The sequence below is a fragment of the Quercus suber genome, unplaced genomic scaffold, assembly GCF_002906115.3.
Source record: "Quercus suber isolate HL8 unplaced genomic scaffold, Cork oak 2.0 scaffold_678, whole genome shotgun sequence".
NCBI classification, from domain to species: Eukaryota; Viridiplantae; Streptophyta; class Magnoliopsida; order Fagales; family Fagaceae; genus Quercus; species Quercus suber.
Window position 1 is genome coordinate 226,146 of NW_027070119.1, and position 17,142 is coordinate 243,287.

General features: G+C 35.1%; 3 protein-coding genes across 4 annotated transcripts; 2 read left to right on the forward strand and 1 right to left on the reverse strand.

Annotated features, from left to right (window-relative positions):
- The first annotated feature begins 412 nt into the window (after positions 1 to 412).
- Positions 413 to 1,754, forward strand: LOC112021695 (protein UNUSUAL FLORAL ORGANS). The gene has a single exon (XM_024054263.2). The coding sequence runs from the start codon at positions 499 to 501 to the stop codon at positions 1,612 to 1,614; it is 1,116 nt and encodes a 371-aa protein (XP_023910031.1). The 5' UTR covers positions 413 to 498; the 3' UTR covers positions 1,615 to 1,754.
- A 3,335-nt stretch (positions 1,755 to 5,089) lies between these two features.
- Positions 5,090 to 12,036, forward strand: LOC112021701 (uncharacterized). Its single transcript, XM_024054269.2, has 3 exons — positions 5,090 to 5,221; positions 5,395 to 7,103; positions 9,806 to 12,036. The coding sequence occupies exons 2-3, from the start codon at positions 6,057 to 6,059 to the stop codon at positions 11,894 to 11,896; spliced, it is 3,138 nt and encodes a 1,045-aa protein (XP_023910037.1). The 5' UTR covers positions 5,090 to 5,221; positions 5,395 to 6,056; the 3' UTR covers positions 11,897 to 12,036.
- A 1,067-nt stretch (positions 12,037 to 13,103) lies between these two features.
- Positions 13,104 to 16,626, reverse strand: LOC112021696 (uncharacterized). Of its 2 annotated transcripts, none has more exons than XM_024054264.2 (7): positions 16,241 to 16,626; positions 15,833 to 15,975; positions 14,477 to 14,544; positions 14,061 to 14,174; positions 13,763 to 13,925; positions 13,436 to 13,582; positions 13,104 to 13,342 (listed from the first exon to the last, which is right to left on the reverse strand). In XM_024054264.2, exons 2-7 carry the CDS (start codon positions 15,905 to 15,907, stop codon positions 13,316 to 13,318), a joined length of 594 nt encoding a protein of 197 aa, XP_023910032.1. In that variant the 5' UTR covers positions 15,908 to 15,975; positions 16,241 to 16,626; the 3' UTR covers positions 13,104 to 13,315. The 2 variants fall into 2 exon arrangements, with proteins under 2 accessions (XP_023910032.1, XP_065622152.1); XM_065766080.1 differs by lacking the exon at positions 16,241 to 16,626 and adding an exon at positions 16,081 to 16,204.
- Positions 16,627 to 17,142: the final 516 nt, after the last annotated feature.

A 17,142-nucleotide genomic window follows, 5' to 3' on the forward strand; every position in this document is an offset into this window, starting at 1 on the left:
TAATTATTATTAAAATAATATTATTCTACAAATTTGCCTAGGTTTGTGTAGTTAATTCACAATTCACTAGGCATTTGGGCTATTTCAAATGTCATCCAATTTTTTATTTGCAGATAACTCGATATTGAAAGGAGAGAACACTGAAAAATAATACATACATACATACATACATATATATATATATATATATATGAGCTACAAAACTTTATGTCTACAACCACCCATTTTAATCTTATAAAGCAAGCAAGTCGTACAAGGGAACAAATTAAAAATGGGGCGCACATGTAGCTGTAGGTGAGATGATATACTTCGTAGTTCACGTGGGTCACACATCTCAATGCTAAGATAGATACCGTCCAATAATTCAACCACAATAATTGCTCTACAAGAAACTGACCACTCAACGTCATCACCTTTGACATATATCCTATATGCATATATGTGTTTACTTTATGCAAAAATAAAAAAACCTTTACTCATTTGCTTTACACAAACACAATGTGGAGCAACCTTCCTTCTGATCTCTTAGCCAACATCTTCTCCCTCCTCCCCCCAGACTCCTTGGCACGTGCCAGCTCTTCTTGCCGGCACTGGCACACCTGTGCCAAGGCTTACCCTTTGAGCACAGCCTCTAATAATTTGGCATGGTTCTTGGCCATGCCAATTCAGCGCAATCATACACTCTTATCCTGTTATCTTCACAACCCAATTCTCAACAATTGGCATGCTCTCTCTCTTGACTTTCTTCCAGACCCAGTTCGGCTTGTTGGTCCAATTGGTAGCCTTGTTCTTATTAGACCAACGATTTCTACATTTCTCCAATTGGCTATTTGTAACCCATTTACTAGACAATTTAGGCACCTTCCAATGTTGAACATTACAAGGACTAAACCAGCCGTGGGTGTTGTTATGGTACTAGATTCGACCCAATCTGTTCTATTTCCTTGCTTTAAGGTTTTTGTGGCAGGTGGGATGTCCGAGGCCGAGGCGCCACGTCGCGGCGCCACGTATGAACCCACATTGGAGATGTACGACTCGCGACGCGACACGTGGCAAATTGTGGGGCCCATGCCAGTTGAATTTGCTGTGAGGCTGACGGTTTGGACACCCAATGAGAGTGTGTACTCAAAGGGGGTCTTGTATTGGATTACCTCAGCTCGGGCTTACAGTGTAATGGGGCTTGAGATTGGTACTAACACATGGGTGGAATTGAATGTGCCAATGGCAGAAAAGCTTGAATTTGCCACACTAGTGAGAAGGAATGGGGTGCTAACACTTGTTGGTGGCATATGTGGTGGAGAGGCTTGTTTATGGGAGCTTGTTGAAGGGTACAATTGGAGACTAGTTGAGAAGATGCCAATTGAATTTGGGATAAGATTTTTAGGTAGCAAGACAAGTTGGGGTAGTACAAAATGTGTAGGTAGTGATAAGGCTATTTACTTGTATAGAGATCTTAGGTCAGGAATGGTAGTTTGGAGGGAAGTTGTTGATAAGGGTAAATGGGAATGGTTCTGGGTTGAAGGGTGTTGTTCCTTTGGGGGAAAACAAGTGCAAACTCTCCCAATTAAAGGAGTACTTCTTCAGCCTAGTCTTGCTCCCTCATGGATACCCTAAATTAATTGAGGCCCATTTGTGCATGTGAGTTCTCTTTTTTAACATCAATGTCATTTTGTTGAGATTGATTTTCTTTAAAAGTGTAATGAATAATGATGTTTCTTTCGTTATATAATAATCCTTTTTCCTTTGTAAATAAACTACTTTCACAATAGTCAAAAGATAAGTAATTTTTTTATGCTGATTGCCATATTTTGCATTTGGTAATTTTCTCCTCTAAAATGTTTTTCGTATCAATTCTGATTTTATTGTCTCTATATAGAATAAGATTTGTACATTGCACCACAAACTCCAGCAAGAAAAATAACTATATATACCATGTCGTGGGTACAAAAGGGGGTGGTATGTTATGGATACATGACCTATTCAAAAGCAAAATTGGCAAAGGTGCAATTCTCTTCTTTCTTCGTTGAGGTTGAGTGTTTTTTTTATGTAAATTAAATCGAGACAGGTGTAAAATGTACATTGCCGAAGTGCAATATGTGCTTTGGGATTGGGAAACTGATGAAGAATCTTGATGTTCTAACTTCTAAGGCACACCAACCAACCCAGACCAAAATTTGGGTTAGTTTTCTCAAGTAGAAGAAAAAAAAAAGAGATGGGATGGACTACTATGGCTACTTTATTGGGCTTCCAGCCTTCTACGTGACGTGGGATGGACCACTATGGCTATTTTATTGGGCTTCCAGCCTTCTACGTAACGTCCGTTGGGATGACTTTTGGTTTGGGCTGGCTTATCAAAAACATTTTCTTTTTTTCTTTTTTTACTTAACTAAATGAAGGGAGAGAGAGACAATGAAGAAAAAATGAAAGGGAAGGAAAATTTTTGAAAAACAAATTCATGACATCTTTGAACTAACATTACTAGACACTCATCAAGATTTTTGTAATTCAACTGACACCTTACGATATTTTTAATAGAAACATCCAAAGTTTGAATATGTTATCCTCATTGTAAGTTATAACTGTCAAATTATTATTTTATATATATATATATATATACTAGCATCATTACATGCGCTTTGTAAGTGCGATGAGACTCTTTTTTTATTTTGAGTTTAATATAATTTTTCAATTTGAATTTATCTATTGTTAGTGAGGTTATATAGGAAATGATTTTTATAAAACTAAAATTTAGGATTTGAAATGGACTAAATTGCTAGGTTTAGTATGTGCTAGTTTTTAGGAAAAAAATGTATCAAACTTACATGAGATATGTTTAGATAGAAAGTGAGTTAATTTTTAGGAAAAAAGTTTCTCTATTTTTTTTTTTTTTTAATTTTGTTGAATTACAATTTTAACCTTATTTTTTATTTTTAAGAATAAGGATTATCTAGTTAGATTAGGGGTATTTTTGACATTTTTTGAAACCATAACTATTTTTTTTTTTTTGATAAATAATTACAACATACTGCTAACCCCGCAGCTCGAATCCTTTCCCCCTAAACCCTCAAGCACTTTATACATGGGGAGGTGCCAATTCAATTACAAGGCCTTTGGCAAACCATAACTAATTTTTTGAATCCTCTTTATATATCTAGGGTTTTTTGTCCCATCTAGTGAGACAATGTTGCTCAACATCTGAATTTTTTTAATTAAAAAAAAATCCCACGAAGCCAACTTTGAGTAATATGCTCTCTCTCTCTCTCTCTCTCTCTCTCAAAATCAATTACATACGAACATGGACAGAATAAACATTCTGAAATTAAATCAACTTTGATGGACCAAAATTGAAAAATATCAAATTTAAGGGACCAAAGTGAAAACAACTCCAAATTTTAATTAAGGGTCAAAAGTATAACTTGATCAAGATTTTAAAACTGAATTTTACCCAAAGTTATAATTTGAGAATTTCTTATGTTGATTTCCCTTGGTTGGATAATAAATTTACTTCAAAAATTATGTGGAATTTGGATACTTCGAAAAGTTTATGTTCAAAATTTCATGAAATCTCTGTTTTTTTTTTTTTTTTTTTAAATTTATTTATGCAAAGGGAGAATTTGATTTAATTATAAAGATAATTAATATGTTTGTGTAGCCATTAGTAGGGCACTTTGTACTTTTTTTTTTTTTTTTTGAGATAAAGGGCACTTTGTATGAGTGCCTAGTTGCATTGCATCACTTAAGTAGTTGTCATGCACAAAATTTGGGCATGTAGTATATTCCAAAGTGTTGTCCTGCTACAAGCTTCCCCGTGTTGCTAGGCCACTCACTACTCTATGTGAAGAGGATGGACAATCCACTCTTGAGCAAAAATGTTCTTGTAATCATCAAGTAAATGGACAACTTGTGATACATAAACACCATCCATTGTTAACCATTGTAAAACTAGAGTTGAATCAACATGAAGATTAAATATATTTAAAACTCATATTCCAAGCTAAGGCTAATTCATATCTAACAGCCCCTATTTAAGCTATATTGTTAGTTTTAATACCAATCTTTACATAAAACCCTTTTATACTCATCATCCCCCCCCCCCCCCACCCCAAAGATCACAAAATACCACCACCTTCCAGCTAAAACAAGATTTCCCAACGAGCTACCATCAGTGCTTAGTGTTACATATGGCTCTTTTGGAAATTTCCATTGAATTAATTTAATTTCTTTCACCTTTAGGTTTTTAACAAGGTAAGAAACGAAATAAAACTTTAAAGCTAAATCAATGGATAGTTTTGTGGATTATTTAACATTGCAAGCTAGAGGATGCATGAAATTTTTTAAATAACTTAGTTCTTAACCCAACCAAGAGATATCAATTTCAAATCCCCTTTCTCTCCTTGTAAATTATAATGAGGAAAAAAGAAAGATTAATATTAGAAAGTCTCAAGTAATTAAAATAGAAAAAAAATGTATTTATACTAAAATAGAAAAAATATCAATACTTAAGAAAACTTGATAGATAATATGGATTGGGCTTACATCATTGATAATTTGATGTAGAAAACTTTTCAACCTTCCCTACATCAAATTATCTATTTTACAATATATTTAATTAAAATATCAATTTTATTATATATATTTTTTTTCACATATAACAATCATTATTCACTTTCTTCTATTATCCTCTAGATACATAAATAAAGAATAAAAAACTAAATTTAAAATAAATAGTATCAATAAAAAAAATAAATGTAAAATGAGTAGTGTCAAAGTAAATTTACATAACCATATATTTTTACACAATTTAATATAGTCTGATATTAGTGAATTTTGGACTTAATCGGCAAAATTGTGGTATATTTTTTATTAAAGTTTTGCTAACCCATACCCATAGGTCATATTTTAATAAATCATTTTTGGGGAAACTTTTATCAAAAATTTTAATACATTGACCGCTTTCTTTGTTCACAAGGCATGAAAACTGCTTTTTTTTTTTTTTTTTTTTGAAAACGACAATTACGGTTTAGTCAGTTGACAACTTTGACAAGTAGAGCACATCAGCCGTCAGGTGAGTTTTCTTTTTCAAATATTCTGACTTAAAAAGTTAAAACCTTTCTTTTACAGTTTCAACTTTCAATATTAATCCAATAGAACATGCATCTCTGACTTTAAGGCTCTAGTTTTTCAGCGTAAAGCTTTATGAGTTTCACTCCAAGCCTTCAAGGTCAGACGATCTCTCTCAACTTTTGCTTTAAGTTTTATGTATGTTTTGTGAATGTTGAAGTTCTTGATTTCCTGCTATGATGACTGATTTTCAATTATTTTTGAACTATAATAGACTTTAACTATGTTAAAGAACAGGGTTTTAATTTGTATGGATAATGGGTGGTTTTGCAGGTTTAAGAGTTCAAGAATCTTGCTAGAAGAAAACAGGGTTTTGATTGCTTATTAAACGAGTATTGATTGTTTTAAAGCATTTTGGAGATTTGGGTTTTGATTTTTATATATGGGTTGGTTCTGTTCTGGAAATTCATGGTTGTTGATGGGTGGATGGTGGTCATTGCAAAATGGGCATGGTTGGTTGGTGAGTTTATGTCTATTAGGTGGAAATTGATTCTGATTGCAAGTTTATTCGATGGAAATCAACCACATTACATACCTTTTTCTATGACTGGTCTTTGTTTGTTGTATGGATTTGTCAGACTGCAAAAGAGAGAGTTGGAATTATTGAAATTCCCTAAAGAAGGTGTTCTAAATGCTGTGAGGAACTTCTTTGAGCATACTTTTATATTTATCTTCCATTCAGTCAAATTGGGTTATCACTGTTGCTGGTTCAAATCCAGGTCCTTGGTGAGCATATGAGAATGTGATCTCAGTATTTTCAAACCATTACAATCCATAACCAACCAATAAGGAAATCCCCATACGTACATTTCACATTGAGGATCGATTAGGATAGTCACCAAGGCTTCTTTGAATCTCTTTGATCTTTGTTTTGAGCACATATTTTTCATTAGTGATTATATGGAATTACGGTTAGCAAGTTGATTCATGTGGCAATGGATGCTTTGGAATTTATTTCTTCAGCAACACAAATAGTGTCAAGTATGGTCGTGACTATTAGTGCATTGAAACAAGCCTCTTGGGATCTTGATGAAGCTCCAAAGCGAATCAAAAGCCTAGAGGAGTTTGTGTGCGATCTTGAGAATTTGACACGCAGAATAAAGCAAAAGCATGTCTACACGCTTCATAACCCTCAATTGTATCACCAAATTCAAAGCTTAAATGCCCTGGTCCAACGGCTTCATCCAAATATGACAAAGGCAAGAGGGATTGTGTCAAGCAGTAAGCGGAAGAGCGTGATTAAGATAGTACAGAATTCTGTGGCTGGGGACCCACTTGGGAAACTAGTAAGCACAATCAGGGGTGACTTAAACTGGTGGCTTGAATCTCAAAGATTGATGCAAGATGTTGAGAAGGTAATAGAATCCACTGCACAACACATCCCAGCTCGATTAAAAATAAATACTGAACATGGGTACCCAATATCTAGTAAATATAATCTAATAAGGAATTTACTAGAACAAGAGGGTTCTTATCGGGTCATTCTGATTGTTGGGTTATCTGGTATTGGGAAGTCATGTATGGCCCGACAAGTGGGTTCTGATCCACCTGCTAAATTTGTGGATGGCGCAGTTCAACTTGGCTTTGGACAATGGTGTAGTAGGGCTGCCTGTAACGGAAACAGGGCTGAATATCAGAAGCGCTTAGCAAGAAAAATTTGTAAATTTTTGGTGCAGATTGGATTTTGGAAGAAGATTGAAGATGAGAACACTGGAGATCTTGAATATATATGTTTCTTGCTTCAAGAAGCCTTATATGGGAAGAGCATTTTGATCCTTCTTGATGATGTATGGGAGCAGGACATTGTGGAGCGATTTGCAAAGCTGTATGATAATGATTGCAAGTACTTAGTGACAACAAGAAATGAAGCTGTCTATGAAATTACAGAAGCTGAGAAAGTAGAATTAGGCAAAGATGACACAATGGAAATGAGCAAGGCAATCCTTCTGTACCATAGCCTCCTTAGTGAGGAGGAGTTGCCGGTAAGAGCCAAATCTCTCTTTCTCTTTGTTTTGGGTGATTAGCACATAGCAGGATATGACTATCTCCAATATTTCATTCTTCATGCATAACCAAATATGCATAACAAAAAGGTGGTTAAGTCAAATGCAATTTCATATCATTTTGGTTTTTGGGCATGTAGCGTGCATCAATACCTATACAATGGCAATCCCATTCACAACCATGAAGTTCCACTTTTTATTATTATACGGAACATATTTGAGTAATTTACATCAAACCAAACTTCAAAGATATGACTAATGAATTGCAAGTTTCATGCTTACACAAACAGTTCACGTTCATAATGCTAATCTTTGTTTTTTCCCAAAAAAGGAATGCTAGCTGAGTTGAACTTCTATTTCTAATAAATTTGCTAAGTCCAGTGTTCTTACTTGTGAGCCAAACACACAAACTTATTCATTCTTATTAAAAATCTATTATCAGGCTGATCCTTGGAGCACATATATATTTTAATTTTAGTTGTCAATTGAATTTTTACTATTGGTCCACTGGATTTTATGTTAAATCTTTTTAGCTAATTAGATTATTAGTATTTTATTTATCTCCCTAGATTCATTTATCAAAAGAAAAAAATAATTCCCTAGAGTCAAGATTATTTTTGTAATTCAATAATTGGGCTCTGACCTAAGTCAATTAGAGTTAATATTTAGTCCCAATAGTCTATATAAGAATGTTGTACTCTTATGGTGACAAGTTATTGATGAATGAAATTTCTATTAGAAATTTTCAATGCCTTAGTGCTAATTCAAGGCAATCTTAGCCATTGATTCCAAGGCATTTTATCTTGTACAGTGTTGATTCCAGGCAACCTTAAGTGCCAAGTCTCAAATTTATCTTAATTTTTGTTCTTTGTTATTCTCAAATCCCTTTGAGAATTGTGTTGCATTATTTGAATAATACAGGGAGCGCAAAGACAAATTTGTGTTTATTTGGTTATAGAAGTCAAATATATTTTTACTATTGGTCCATTGTATTTTATTTTAGGTCTTATTAGCTAATTAGGTTATTAGTATTTTATAAAATTTCCTAGAGTCAATGTTATTTTGTAAATCAATAATTGGGCTTTGACCCTAGTCAATTAGGGTTAGGATTTGGTCCTAATAGTCTATATAAGCATGCTATTGTTTTCCTATGAAACATGTTATTGATGAATATAATTTCTATGAGAATTTTTAAATGCCTTGTTGCTGATTGCAGGAATCCTAGGTGTTGATTCCTAGGTTTATTTAGTTTTACTTTCTTTGTTATTCTCAATTCCCTCAATTCCCTTTTGAGGATTTTTTGCTACATTAGTTTTGGTATTAGAGCTCGTTGTCAACCCCCTTTCACATGCCAGCCTGCTTAGTCCTTGAGTTGCATGTGTAGAACAAAAAGAATTACCCAAAAAAAAAATGTTTCCAAGATTCAAACCAAAGACTTCAATGGAACCCCTCTTTCTTAAGATCAGTCCAAGAGTGGGAATTAGAGTCAATGGCTTCTAGATGATTCATGTGCTTCTAAATTTACTCAGGGAGGTGAAGACAATTTGGTTTGTTCTCTTTCCAAAGCCAAGATTTCAGTATGAAAGATTATTACAAGGCTTTGAGAAAGGAGGGTAACATATTTTCCATGGCAAAGTATAAGGTGAGTAAAAGTCACACCACAAGTGGCCTTCTTTGGGTGGACAGCTGCTATGGATGAGATTCTAATGATGGATAATCATAGCCGACATCATAAATCATGCTGCATGAGTAAGTCTTATGAAGAATCAGTAGATCATCTTTTACTTCTGTCTGAGATAGATAGAAATTTATGGTCTTTTGTTTTTTGTTTATTTGGTGTGACTTGGGTTATGCCAAGATTTGTGGCCGGTTTGCTGGCTTATTGGAATGAGCACTTTTAGAAACATGATAGGGCTGAAACTTGGAAGGTTGTTCCTTTGTGCTTGATGTGAACTATCTGAAGAGAAAGGAATGCCCATACATTTGCAGACAATCAACTGTCAGTGGTGAAGTTGAGATTTTTTTATTTTTACCCACCTTCATGTGTGGGATCAGGCTCGACATCATTCTGTGATTCCATTGAACATCTGAATTTTAGATGTTGATTTCTTTACCTTTTTCTTTTTTCTTTTTGGCTCATCCTTTGTATACTTCTCATGTACTAGAGGATGAGCCAAAAAGAAAAAGAAAAAGAAAGCTTAGTATTAACACAACACCATTAAATCAAAGAAAAAGAAAGCTTAGTATTATCTGTTATTTATAGTACTAGAAATCATATAAACATGGACTTTTTATGTGTATTAACTCATAATATAAAAAAAAATAAAAATAAAAATCAATAGTCAGTCAATATTTTTTTGTGGTATGAAGTTTATTGTGTTGGTCCATAGAGTACTTTCCTCTACCCTCCTTTAATGTGCATCCTCTGTAATTCTGGAACTACCATATGTGTCATGGCAGGAATCATGGCTGCTGTCACAGGAGTTTTTGTTTTGTGGCCCATTGTCAAGCATTTACTTTTCCTATGATAGAGCTTATTTCAAACTAAAGTTTGTTTTAAGTAGTCCATTTCTGTATTATCTAGATCTCAACTGCCTGTGCTGTGCTCATTTTCTAATTGTTTCCTTTATTGTTTATTTTTCTTTTTTTTCTAGAATTTCTAAGATTTACTTGTTTCATAGAGTGTAGCAGAAAGCTTGCTTGGGCGCTGTGGCCACCACCCTCTTACAGTTGCTGTCATGGGTAAGGCTCTTAGGAAAGAAATAAGAGCTGAGAAATGGGAGAAGGCCATCACAAATTTATCCACCTTTGCCACATGTGCACCTGGTCCTGTCTCATATGTAAATGAGAAAGAAGCTGAGAACACACTAACCATTTTTGGGTCTTTTGAGTTCAGTCTAGAAGCAATGCCTGGAGACTCGAGAAAGCTCTTCATAGCTCTTGCTGCTCTTTCATGGGCAGAACCTGTACCTGAAGCTTGTTTGGAGGCCATTTGGTCGGTCCTTGGGCAGGAGATGATGTTTCCTCTCATAGTCTGTAAGCTTGTTGAAGGCTCCCTGCTGATGAAAACTGATACAGATCCCTTGTATCAAGTGCATGACATGGTTTCACTATACCTTGACAGCAAGACAAATGATTCAGTTGTGTTTCTTGTAAATGAATCCAGTGATGAAAACAAAGCATTGATTTGCCCTTGGCTTTTTATTTTTGGGAAAGAGAGTGTCAAAAGAATTTCCGAGCAAAAGATAGAGACATTCCTCAGTGTTTTCGAAGAAAAGCAAGCTGTTACCACCATAGAAGCAATTATCAAGGCGCTAATGGCTAGCAAAACCATCTCCGATTTTGAAGCTAGCAGAGCAACCTTTGTTGGCATATTGGGACCTAGAATTGAAGGCCTGATATCGTCCGGTTCACAGGGTCTTGTTGCAGTGTCTGCAGAGGCTATCACAAATATATTCAATAGAAGTGAATATTGCAATTACTTTCCATCATTTGAAAGTACTGGTGCAGTTGAGAAGCTGTCAATGATACTAGAAAACTGTGAGGACCGCAAGATCCAAACTAACATTTCAATTGTCCTTGCAAAGCTTGCAGAATTTGGAAGTTCCAAGACAGTCAATAAGGTGCTTCAGAGTATTCACTTCAACCAACTGGCTGATTTGCTCTCTCCAGATGCCGAGGAATGGCATGAGAGCATGTTCACAATATTGATGTCGTTGACCATAGCTGGAAAGTCAAAAGCTGTTGAGAGAATGATTGCTTGTGAAATTGATAAAAATCTAATTAAACTTCTTGAGAATGGAACTGAAGTAGTGCAACACCATGCCATTGTAACATTGAAGGCATTTTATGAGCTAGGAGGCTGTCCTACAAATGGCTCCCTTCAGCCCGCTAATCTGAACCTTTTGCCATGGCAAGTGAGGCTTCGTTTGGAAAAATTTGTTTTGTCAGACCAGAATGTTACCCTTCCACCAAAGCCACAAACTTTAGAAGATCTCATCCACATGGTACTTGACAGCAATTACAAGCAGGTAACGGAAGCAATGCAAGACCTCATACCAGTTGTTGAGAAAGCAGGGAACCCCAAAATCAGAGACATGATTTTAAACAGCCCCCTCATCAAAAGGCTTTCTGAACTTTTGCAAAGTGGAAACTCACAACAGAGCTCAATGAAATCTGAATCTGCCTTTTTATTAATGAAACTAGCTTGCGCTGGTGGAGAACCTTGCATTAAGAAATATCTAGAGTATGATATTATTCCTGAGCTAGTCAATATGATGCAGTGCACCATTGTGCAGCATCAGGATGCAGCCTATTCAGCTCTACACCAGATGCTGTTTGGCAGTGGTGGGGCCCTGGTTTTAAAGAATATCTTTCAGATGGGTCTTATAGAGAAGATGGCTCACTCAATTGAAAGCAAATCAATGAAAACGCGGGAAATCAACGTGCACTGTCTTTTAGATATTGTTGAGTTGGGAAACAAAAAATGCTTGGAGCGGATGTTTTCTTTGCAAGTAGTGGAGAAGCTTGCTAAGTTAGAAAAATTGAGTGGGGGCTCTGGTGAAACTGTGGTTGGATTTCTCAAGGGAATTGATAAGTGCAAACATCTTTCGCAAGCGGAGCGTAAGGTTATGAAGCAACAAGTGGTTAGAAAAGTGAGGGTTGCCATGAAAGGTCATAAATTTGAAGCCCGGATTTTAGCAGCTTTAGATGCTTGTGCATCTGAAGGATCAATAAGAGGAGCCAGTAGTAGTGGTAGTGGTAGAAAGTAGAAACAAAAACTTGTAGATTCCAGTCAAACTAAAGAGGAAAGATATACTATGAGCCTGCTTCTTTGGCTCAAGGCCCTTTGCTTATTACAATACATTGATGAATAAACATGAATTAAATGAATGAATTCAATTCTCAATCATTTTATATCAGCAAACTGTAAAATATGACTTCAACTATGTTCTCATAAATTGTCTAGAAGCTAAACAGAGTGGCATTATCTAGGTCCCTCTCATCTCATTGTAAGTTTTCTCTATGAAATCCCCAACTCTGTGTACCAAGAAAACCTGCTCTCACCGCCCTCTTTACTGAGCCATTCCATTTGGTTTCTCTTTGTTACAACTTAGACAAGTTGGAAAACAGAAAGTAGGTCTCTACAATCATTATTCCTCACTTGACATCAGAACTCTTCTGTATTCAAACTAATAAAGCCATTCCACTTCATATTGACCAACCATACTCCCCCACCAACCAATACCGTCTTAATTTTTTGGACATTTCTTCAGCATGGGTTGGGTAGGTAAACTATAATATAAAGCAGAATCCAGAATCAATCCAGGTGCAGCCGAAGCTGGTGGTTTACTCCTTGAAACACTCAGTCTTAGAATTCGTTGAACACCATTGAGAATTTGAGATTTAGGTAAATAAAATTAGAGATTTTTGTTTGTCTTTTTGCTTCTTTGTGGGTGAAAAAGACAAGGATTGCTGTAGCTTGGGGGCTTCTATACAAAATCAGATAGTAACAGACCTGTGTACTGAAGCAGACAATTGAGACTTTCAACAGAATATGGATTATTCACAACTGTTTGGAGGCAAAAGCCCACGCACATGCTATAGACTGCTATGCTGTTTGTTCTGTAGTCAATTTCAAGCGTGGTCCTTACACTGATGTTCAGGAGTCAACTCCACAAGCGTAGTCCTTCCACCATCCCTTGTAATCAAAATTGGAAAGAAAGATTTCACTTTTCTCTTAATTTGAAACACCACTAACAAAATTTTCCTTCCAACCAGTTTGAAATAATAGAAAAGTCGCCTACAATTTAAGGTAAAATAACAACATTATTTTTAATTTTGTTGGCCACTCTTCACCTCCAAAATGTGGAATTTTTGGCTTGGTTCAGCTTCACACAGTAAGGTGAATAATGTTTTATTAAAAATCTATTGAAGAATTGTATTTGTTTATCTGAAACCCCAAAAACACGAGGCTGATTGTAGAAGATTTTTAGCATACCATCAAGGTTCATTCTTGGTAATGACCAAAACATAAGTTCAAAAAACAGCATTATGTTGTAACAAATATGTACAGAGTGCCAAAAGTAACGAACGTCATCAAGCACCACGGGTAAGAATGCTTAAACATAACTGATCTCTTCTCTACATTTACATTGAAAATGATAAACATTAAGAAATAAGGTGTTAAGTCAGCTTGTGAGCTCCTCCATCAAACCCTGTTATCAAAGGGAGTAAGATAGAGGTTAAAGAAATTTCCAAAAACCATTCTGAAATGAGAATTCAAGTTAAGAAGTTAATGGACAACCCACCCTTGAGATAAATTGCTCAGCATCAGTTCGTTTAAGAAAGTGCATTGAGTGGCGAGCAAAATTGGTTGTCTTATCGTCACTTAGTACCACGCCAATATCATCAAGAACTCTCACCTGGATATAGGGATCTTTGGGTGGCACCATATCCTGCCAAAGAAGAGGTATAGGTGTTACATTTGAGATGCAAAATCATGCCATATAAATAAATTTAATTTTTAAAAATTCAGAATTTGGATACTTCCAACTCTGTAGCATTGATAATCACATAAATAGAAGCTGTAATTTGCCTGTGTGGAAGTTTGAGAGAGAGAGAGAGAGAGAGGTTACCACAGTCAAATCAAGGTCAAGTCTCGACATGTATGATTGCAAAGCTCCAGAATGTTTCTTAAAATACTCTTCCTCTGTGTGACTGAGCTTCTCTTGAATTTGTTGAGGAAGCACAGGCCCTACCTTCCATATCAAACTCCGTATAATTTCTGCTCTGTTATACCTGCATGATTATCAAAAGACCATACCCATTATAACTGGTGAAGATGATAAACCTTAATTGAAAAAGGAAGCTAGAAGCTGTTCTCATATAAAAATAAATAAATAAATAAATCCACAGCAAGCAAGAGATAATTACATATATGCCATTAGACAGCGCTTATTGCGAACCAAAGAAAGGTGGTGGATGAGTGCTCCATAATGATCTGCATTTCTAGTTGTTTGTACATCCAATCCTTCTTCCTGCATTTTTCTGTAATAATATAAAGTTATACGAGCCACATCAAACCAAACTGATGTTATCTATTATTGCATATGAATGGTAACAGAAATGGTAGCTGTATGTAAAATTATAGTCAATGAATGAAAGGAATTCCCAAAAATAAATTCCAGCTGAATAAGTTAACAGAATTTTCAACTCGCCATTTTGCTAATATTACAAGGTTATAGTTGGGAATTTCTAGACCACACACCAAAAACTGGTAGGCTGATATCTCAGTATAAAAAGGTATACATGGTGGAACAGTAATAAGCATAACAGGAAATTAACATTACCTTATCAGGGACTGAAGCTCGAGGTGATGCTGACTACATTCTGCAATCACTTGATCAGATAGGTCGCTCTACAAGATCATAGTAAGAAAAAATTGAGTTAGAGCCATCATGGCAATGTAAATGAAGGGAGAGAGAGGATGATGGAAATGTTAAATCCTAAGAAGTTGACACAACATGTACCAAGAAAAAAAGTTTCACACTATTCCATCAAAAGACGCTTTGGAGACATGATCAAAATAGATAATATGAGTGCTTCCACAATTGGGCATCCAAAGTATAGCTCCATGACACAGATTGCCATGTCCCATACAAGAAAACAAGTGCGCTCATAAAACATTATGGCCACCAAGGCTTAAAAATGTGAGCCAAGCAAGTCAAAAAATTCCAAATTTCAAGGAAGGCACTCTTCTGTTCAAAGAACAAATAAAAAATTGAAGATCAACTTCTAGGTCCCCAATCAGATTACAAGCATTATCAAGAAATACAACTTTCACCAAAGAGTGCACTTATCATTCAATCAACAAGCATTAACAAGATACTGTATGTTTGGCAAAATGTATATTCTATTAAATATGACAAATTATAAACCACCAAAGATTATGGCCAAAAGAAAAGCTACAATGATGGAATTTATTCAAATAAAACATATCCAATAAAATGTTAGTTATAGACCAGACAGGAAGGCACAAAAGGAAGTAATATTATTATAGAATTAATAGCACCAACCACCTACCCATTAATAAAACTATGTCAACAAACCAACCACGTACCACCAAATTTTGAATAATTATAATAAAATAAAATAAAAAACCAACCAGGTGGGGTGTTTACACTTTAAGAAGACTACTTTGGATATGATGTGAGTGTCGAGTTGGTCCTTAGACACTTGAGTAGTATTTTCCTTCAGAGCCTAATGAATATAACCATGTGATGGAACATGGTAATAATGGCATCTTAAAATTATTAACAAAGAGGTGGAAAATATGCACACATCATGTGATTAAATCTGTTAATTTTTAACCCAAAAAAATATACTTCCAAAAGGTTGAATTTGTCACAAGCCTAATGTTAATTTCTCAAATCGAAAGTCCAAGAACCAAATTGACGCTCACATCAAAGTCGAAGAAGGGTAATATTTATGCCCAAAAAACAATTTCATCAAATTCACAGCCAGATATCACCAAATTTTGTGGAACCAAAACATACCCACCAAATGAATTTCCAAATATTTCCAAAAAAAAAAAAAAAAAGCTTCATCCACCCATTGCCAAAAACTTTGTATATATTAGGACACCAAACAGCCATTTCCTTTAGCAATACAAGCTAAGCATATTAGAACCAAGTCCAGAGACTTACATTGTAAGGAGTGAGCTGCCCCTTTTCACCACTTGCAAGTTCTTTCACCAGCTGGCATGCCTTTCTCCCATACATCTTTCAATTCAAAGAAAACGCCAACCCCACCTTAGTCTTCAAATTCACCAAAACTATCCAGCACAAACCTACACTCATTGAAACATTTCATCGAACACTTGTTAGGCATGTGAAAATTAACAACATCCAAAATTCCAAAGTAAACCCAACGACATAAATACAAGCAGACATACATAAAAGCATTCATTTTGTGAATATAAGGTGAATTGAAAAAAAGGTTTAAAAAAAAAATCTGGAATTTGTTGGAACGAGTATAAACACTAAAAAGGTTTGATCTTTTTGATAAGTGGTGATAAGTAACAAAAAGGTTTTGAGATTGAGAATTGGAAGTACCTATTTCAGTGTTTGGTGGGAGAGAAAAACAGAGGGAAAGTGAAAGGAAATTATTGACAAAAACGTAAAGTTGCTAATGAAATGCGGTTCACTGGCTTTTGTCGGTGCCAAAAATTTCAAATTTGCCGCCAAAAGTAATTTGACTTGTCTGTTTGGATATAGGAATTAAGAATGTCTGGATTTGGGATGGGATTTTTCCTACACCATAAGAGGGTTTTATTGATCCCGATCCGGACTACCCAAAACCCGGGTCAACATTAACAAAGAAAATATAACCATTCGCTATAGTCCTGGTCCATACTCTATAGAGTATAGACCAAATATGTTGTTATTTATTTATTTGAAGGAACACATATAATTCAGAAAAACAAATATAAGAGCCAAAGGGACCAAGATAACTTCTTCTTCTTCTTCTTCTTTTTAAGAAGGGGGACCAAGATCACAATCCTGTAGTTTTTATTTTATTTTTTATATTGAATCCTGTAGTTGAAACTTTTTTTTTTTTGAGAATGCCTGTAGTTGAAACTTGAAAACAAGGTTAATAATTTAGATACTTGAAGAGTAAAACTTTCGTCCTGTACTCTGCACATTATATATTATATGGGACATTAGTTTGACATATGATCAATTTAAGACACGTATTGTGTATGATTGGATGTAAACCCAAGTTTATACAATCTCATCTTATTTTATATATAAAAGTACTGGATGTAAAGTGTAAACCAAAATAAATATATATTATATAGTGTTTTTTTTTTTTCTTTTTTTGAAAGGTTATATAGTGATTATTTTCGGCCGTTACTTTAAAATGATATTAATAATTTCAAAGGGAATCAATCTCAAACACAACTCACCTGGAAGGCTCCAACCCAAAGCAAATCAAACGTCACAAGTCACAACCC